Genomic DNA, 6,526 nt, shown 5'->3' with positions numbered 1-6,526 from the left:
ATTCACAAATTGTACATTTTTTGTATACGTCAAGAACAAATTTTTAATACACAAATTAATGCTTTTTTCAAATATATGTTTTTTATATATTCTGTTTTTGTACAAATTCTACATATTTGGTATACACCTAAACATTTTTATACCGGTTTAACATTTTTCATATGCATGATTAATGTTTTTCAAATATATGTTTTGACTTCTGCTTTTTATAATACACATCATTCATTTTTCTTACACATTTAAAACATTGTTCTACACAAGTTTAATATTTGTGTACATGTTTAAATTTTCTAACTACATGATAACATTTTCTACACAAGTTTAATGTTTTAATATCTTGTCTTCATACACATTGTATATTTTTGGTATACACGTAAAAAAATTATACAGGTTTAAAAAAATTCATATACATGATTAACATTTTTTTCAAATAATTGTTTTGATGTCTAACTTTTGTTGTACACATCACACATTTTTTTATACATGTGAAACATTTTCTGTAAAGGTTTTAAAAAATGAAGTATTTGTATACAGGAAAAAGTTTTATTTTACACACATTAAACACTTTTCAGATGCACGTTAACATTTTTTCTAAAACTTATGTGAAGTGTTTTTTGTAACATGTATATTTGGAACTACCCTGACCAGGGGGTTTGGAACACTCGAGCTGGGCCGACCCAATGCGGTCGTTGTGGCAACTGTGTAGTAGGCGTCGTGAAATCGGATTTGTCGGGCCAGGGTCCACGTACGGGCAGCCCAGGTCGAGTCTGTGACGGAAACAACCGCAAGTCCCGCATCCACGGTACAGCTTCTCGCCGCGGCGGCCTATAAAACAAGAGGAGAGATTGAAAAACAAGGCAAGCACGCGCAGCCGCCTCAACCCCAAACCGTTGGAATTATGCCGAAGGACGGGAGGCGGCGCAGGAGGGGGAATCCGGAGACGGAGACGGAAGCGAGGAAGAAGAGGAAGACCAAGAGAAGCGTGGCAGAGGATCGAAGATTGATTTTCGCGGCATTCGAGAGTGAAAAAGCAAAACCCCGACCAAAATTAGGTAACCCAACCTCCTCTCCGCTCGATTCCCCTCCTTATCACGACATGAGTAGTAGTAGTATTGGTTGGTGTTTATTTTCTCTGTATGTAATGTATGTAGATCCTGTGTACGACGACGACGACGATGCGGTCGAGTCCTCGTCGGAGGAATCCTCCTCATGTCCACCCAGCCCTCTCATGTACAGACCCTACATACCCGATGAGCTAGCTGATGACCCGGACCTACGTGCCGCCCTCAGGATCGCCAACACCGAATATCATGCAGATAGAGGTAATGCTTGCTTAATTTTTCCTCGTCATCATTAACCAGACGGACACTAACCTGCCCAATTTTCGATCCGCCATATGTATGTAGCCTGTCGGTTAGCTGTCTTTGATCGTTACTCTTCTAGTTCATGCCTGTCCAACGACCGACGCCTTCTTCATATCCGCGAGCATGCAAAGGATGCCGTGCTTCTTGCCGCCGACTCTATCATCACCCTCTCGTCCTATCTCGGTATGTAACAAAACATATAATTAATTAATATTTTCTAGGATATATACCGACCGGGTGTTTTGACTTTCAGTTTACTTCAATGGCAGAAGCAGACGACGATGAGCCGTTGAATACGTGTTGTGGTTTGTGGATTCAACATGACATGAAGAAGAAAACTGCCGTGGTTTTGACGTCCGCGCATCTGATTCGCGCAAAGGATCCATCCGTGAGGAACCCGTGGATGCTCGGGTCCACATGCGAATATCATCGCGATGCTGAGGTGAGCTTCTTAACAATGTTCACTCACCATTCTATTTATCTATCTTCTTCATTCACTAGCTAGTGTTTCTTTCTTTCTTTCTTTGTTTCATCTCAAAATTTCATTATTTGAAAAGCCTCAAATTTTTAATTATCTCTTACCAATTAAAATGGCTCATCTCTTCAATTTCCATACAAGAAAAGTGAACTGGTACTTATTTACACCCTGTACTTGGAAAAGGAATTGATTCAGTGCGTGGGCATTCAGTTTAATTTCTCGAAAATGGTTATTCCGCCAAATACTATGAAAATTCTCTCGGGGTCATAGTGTCATAATTTTTGTGCTTGTCTTTCCAGGTCATTGTTCACTTGTTGGACGGCGAAACTGCAGTAGCCACTCTCCTCTACCTCGAGGAGCACTATGAATTTGCTCTTTATGAGGTTGTAGTGGACAAACCGGTTCAGTTGCCCACTTTTAACGACAACGTGCATTCTGGTCAAGACGTTTTCCGACTTGGAAGAGATGAAAGTCTTGATCTGAGGATAACACATGGTAGGGTGGAATATGAAATTCCAACCCGTCACGAGAGATGTCACTACATGTATTTTTCCCACGATGAACGTACAAGTGTACGTGCTATGGTTTAATTCTAAATTTTTGTTGTATATTTTTTATCCTGCTATTTTGTTAGTATACATATTATAATGTTTGTTATCGTCACTGTTTTGTAGTTGCATGACGATGGAGGCCCTGTCGTTGACTTAGAAGGCAAGGTTGTGGGAATGGTTCACAATCAATTCAAAGAGACCTTTTTACCTTCTTCTATATTGCACAAGTGCTTGGATTCGTGGAGAAAGTTGAAGTACGACCCTTAATTCTCAATTTCTCTTTAGTACTATTAATTAAGCTAATGCACTCCCTTATATATTTTAACTCATGCCATACTACTGAACAACTACAAAATTATGTTTGGATTGTGATTGCTTAACAATTATTACATTTGGATGAATTGCTAAAATGTGATTTGGAAAATCATTACGTGAGGCCTATGTGCTACAAAATGTGTCTAACACTAGAGAGAAAATGTTTGTTGGTCACCTTACCAAATTTTGTGTGTTTTACAAACTATTCCTATCCAGGGTATAGGAACTAAATTTGGTGTGAAGGTTCAGTTTTTCTATTTAACTCGGTGGCCCATTTTTCTGGCTTAATCCTCTTTTGAGCACGATATAAATTAATGTCTTGTTACGGTATTAGTTGCATAATGCTCTTGTCTAAGTTTTGTGTGATGTGACACTCATTTGGTATCGATTCTACTGAAATATGTTGTTTTTATTTTAACATGAGTCTATAAAGCGACTACAATCTTAATGATTATATTTGGTATAGATGCATCCCTCGTGCCCACCTTGGAATGACCTTTACTTCCATCAAGCTTCTAGATCCTATTTGTATTGAGAGGATGAGGCGTAAGCATAACATTGCATCTGGTCTTCTTGTTGAACAGGTATATTTGGTGATGTTTAACATTGTTTATTTTCACAGTTGCTATTAGTTTTTCCTAAAAAATGTTCTTCATATGCATATTATGGTTTAAATGACGGTCGATTAAATTTTAGGTGTCAAAAGAATCGAATGCTGAGAAACTTGGAATCCGCATGGGTGATGTTATTGAACGCTTCAATGGAGAGTGTATTTCTAATACAACTGAGGTAATATGTTTTAAGTAAAATAGGAAAGGAGTTTTTTTTATCTGACACTTTGTGATGTTGACTTTTGTAACTTTTTAGTTGGAAAAGATGCTGCTGGATATAGGCGGAGACCATTTTGATCAAGCAAAAGTCTTAAAGGCCGAAACAGATGTTCGAGTAAGTTACTATTATGTTTTAACTATGGAATGCTTAAATTTATGTCGACTATAGCAACTTGAAATAATATTGTTTAATTTACAGATTCAAATATTCCATGCCACAAAACGTTGCCGAAGAGTTAGAAATTTGACCGTAACTGTATCGGATTGTGGAGAGGACATCATAGAAGGTAACCATCTTAACGTGGTAGTTGATTTTTTGTTATGATGGTTTTTTAGAATTTCTTGAATTCTTCCTGCCCTTTGCTTCATGGAATGTAAATATAATGTGATAATCACCAATATACCTGGTGTATTTAATTGAACCTTGATGCTTTTATTTGTGTAGGCACTTACCCTATTACTGATGGCCTTTGGAGATGAGTGAATCAACACATACATTTCGATCAACTGATTCTTTCATGGAGCAAATGGAATTAACCCGACGCCAATTATAGACACAAGTTTCGGAATATTTTTATGTATCACCAGTCAAAAACTTAGAATTATGCTTCCTTTTTTAATGTAATGCATGGAACGTGGAAGCAACATGGCTGCAGTAGAATCTAGCCACTTCTTTTGAGTTTTGTGAGACTCACATCTTGTACGACGTGGATGATGAAATGAACTTGGTAATTATGCTAGAATTAAATGTTTGGCACAAGACTAGTATATTTATATAAAAAGTTATATGTATGCGAACAAACATTATGAGCATTGACTGATCCTCAGCCAATATTTTTGTTGCCACTCCTAATTTGTGCCCACAGCTGGGCCGATTCATGGTGGTAAATTCGTTTGCCAATAATTTGGCGCACCCATGTTTTGTAAGGCCTGGTGCGGGTGAAATCCAACGAGTCCATAAGCTTGCTGCGCAGGATAAAAGTGAAGAAGAATGCACAGGGTAAAATGTATAATGTTACTTTAAAGTGATCCTTCTTTAGAATATTGTGCTCAAATCACAAGCTAGCACATATGGTAATTGCATTATCCTTACAAAATATTTCATCTTTACCCCATCACCCCACCATCTAAGCTTTATGGGGTTGTTTGGATCCTGACATGGGCAAGCCAAAATATTGGCGAGCGTTTTGGCCACCTGTTACTTTTTGGAGAAAAGCATGGTAGCCCGACTTTATAAAGCCCAACAAGCCAAGTATATATCATGTTCACGAGAAAACAGTAGCGTGGCATGCCCAACACGGGTCGGAAAAAGTACGGTACAACCTCGAAGGCAGACGGCATGTAGGCCGGTAACAAACGAAACAAAGAAACTACTGAGGAGGCTAAGGGGTAGCTTGATGATCGAGGTTGACCGTGGACGTCCTGATCTTGGAGATAAGAGTTGAGCATGTCCGCATCGCACAATTTAAACAGTGGTCTCCATAGCTGTAGAAAGGCAATAATTTTGAACAAACAGTCAGTCGGTTTGTTAGGAAAAATGTGCTCAGTAGTAAACTTGTTCCTAGTCGTCCAAAAACACCAGCTAAGTGCAGCAAAAGCGATCCAGAAGACACGTAGTGGCTGGTCCGTCACGCTATGTAGGATAGCAAAAGATATCAACCCTGAGGATTCCAGTTGCAGTTCAACCACGGTCGAACGCAACTCTAGCCAAACTTAGCAAGTGTACATTTGAACAGGATGTGTTTCGTGTCTTCCAACTCTCCATAAAGAGTGCAGGCTGGGCTAGCATTGCCCTGGCGTTTAATAATTTGGTCACTGATCGGAAGTTTACATCTAATAGCTTGCCAAAGGAAAATTCTGATTTTGAGAGGAATACGCCGGCACGCCACAACACCTTGAGACGATCATCAAGCCTGCCCGGGATGACTTTAGAGTAAAGAGATTTAACTGAGAATCGGCCAGAGGTCGGATGAGGACAGATAATCTGGTCAGATGTCTCCGAGAGCGTAGGCAAGAGGGCAATAAGATCTTGCCAGGTTGCCAACTCTTCAGAAGACAAAACCTGTCTAAAAGCAAAATCCCAGTTCGACACAGCAAGCACAACGATCGAGCAGGCCTGCTCAGCGACATAAGAGAGCGAGGTAGGAAAAGTGACGGCTAAGGGGCCATCACCAGTCCACCAATCAAGCCAGAACTGGGTCGAGGCCCCATCCCTGACAACGAATTTGACCAAACTTCTGAATTCGTCACGGACAATCAAGCCAGACACGGAATTCGACTGACAACGGTTCGAACTCTAGTCGGCTGGGCGACACCACCGTGCTCCCAGCACCTTAATATGCATGCACCTTGATCCTCTTTCAGGCCCGTGCCGAGACTTCACGCCAGCATTTATCGAGGCACCTCTTTAGTTACTTTTTTTTGCGTAGTCATCTCTTTAGTCACTTCAATGCGATTCACCTTCGGAAAATTGAACTCATTTTGGTAGGTTGGTGGCTGCATTTCTTCTCAAAAGGGGGCATACATAATCGCCATCGAAGAGGAAATCAGCAAAGCAAGTTTAAATTCAGAATTCAAAATTTAATTGAAAAGCAAAGCAGGTGAGGGCACATTTCGGCCTCCGGTTGCTCGAGCGCACCCACTCCCTGTCCCTGCCCTTTCCCGCCCTTTTCATTCCCCCACATTCCAGAAGATTCCCTCGCCCTTGCCTTCCTCCGCCACCGCCGCCGCCGCCGCCGGCGAAGGAAGAGAGGGAGGGGAGGATGGGCACCCGGGAGTGGCCGCTGCCTCGCTTGTACGAGCTCTTCCTCGGCAAAGGTGACTGACACCCCAACCTAACCTAACCCAATCGACCATCGAAACCTCCCTCCGCCGGCCGTCTCATCGTTCGATTTCGCGTGCTGTGCAGAGCGCGCCCGGTGGCCGCTGGAGGCCAGGTTCATCGAAGCCGCCCACCACGGCGACGTCCTCGAGATCAAGAGTAAGCGC

At 41.5% G+C, this 6,526-nt stretch overlaps 2 protein-coding genes across 2 annotated transcripts in view; both read left to right on the top strand.

Moving 5' to 3' along the window:
- Window positions 1–881: 881 nt before the first annotated feature.
- Window positions 882–4,240, top strand: LOC119306562 (probable periplasmic serine endoprotease DegP-like). Its single transcript, XM_037582745.1, has 11 exons — window positions 882–1,052; window positions 1,152–1,322; window positions 1,407–1,547; window positions 1,634–1,806; window positions 2,142–2,414; window positions 2,517–2,647; window positions 3,175–3,292; window positions 3,405–3,497; window positions 3,576–3,653; window positions 3,738–3,825; window positions 3,984–4,240. The coding sequence occupies exons 1-11, from the start codon at window positions 899–901 to the stop codon at window positions 4,016–4,018; spliced, it is 1,455 nt and encodes a 484-aa protein (XP_037438642.1). The 5' UTR covers window positions 882–898; the 3' UTR covers window positions 4,019–4,240.
- Window positions 4,241–6,203: 1,963 nt separating this feature from the next.
- Window positions 6,204–6,526, top strand: part of LOC119312448 (ankyrin repeat domain-containing protein 65-like) — a 5,959-nt gene continuing 5,636 nt past the window's right edge. The window contains exons 1-2 of the mRNA XM_037588171.1: window positions 6,204–6,355; window positions 6,447–6,518. Of these exons, the coding sequence (XP_037444068.1) occupies window positions 6,301–6,355; window positions 6,447–6,518 (127 nt within the window). The 5' untranslated portion in view covers window positions 6,204–6,300. The remainder of the gene's footprint in view (window positions 6,356–6,446; window positions 6,519–6,526) is intronic.

The sequence above is a fragment of the Triticum dicoccoides genome, chromosome 5B (genome assembly GCF_002162155.2).
Source record: "Triticum dicoccoides isolate Atlit2015 ecotype Zavitan chromosome 5B, WEW_v2.0, whole genome shotgun sequence".
In the NCBI taxonomy this organism is placed as follows: Eukaryota; Viridiplantae; Streptophyta; class Magnoliopsida; order Poales; family Poaceae; genus Triticum; species Triticum dicoccoides.
Note: the sequence above shows the minus strand (reverse complement) of the source record. Positions and strands in the feature narration are given on the sequence as shown.

Coding starts and splice junctions, on each gene's coding strand:
- LOC119306562 (XM_037582745.1), top strand. CDS start 899: ATGCCGAAGGACGGGAGGCGGCGCAGGAGGGGGAATCCGGAGACGGAG. Junction 3,293..3,404: donor CTGGTCTTCTTGTTGAACAG/GTATATTTGGTG, acceptor ATTAAATTTTAG/GTGTCAAAAGAATCGAATGC. Junction 3,654..3,737: donor AGGCCGAAACAGATGTTCGA/GTAAGTTACTAT, acceptor TTTAATTTACAG/ATTCAAATATTCCATGCCAC.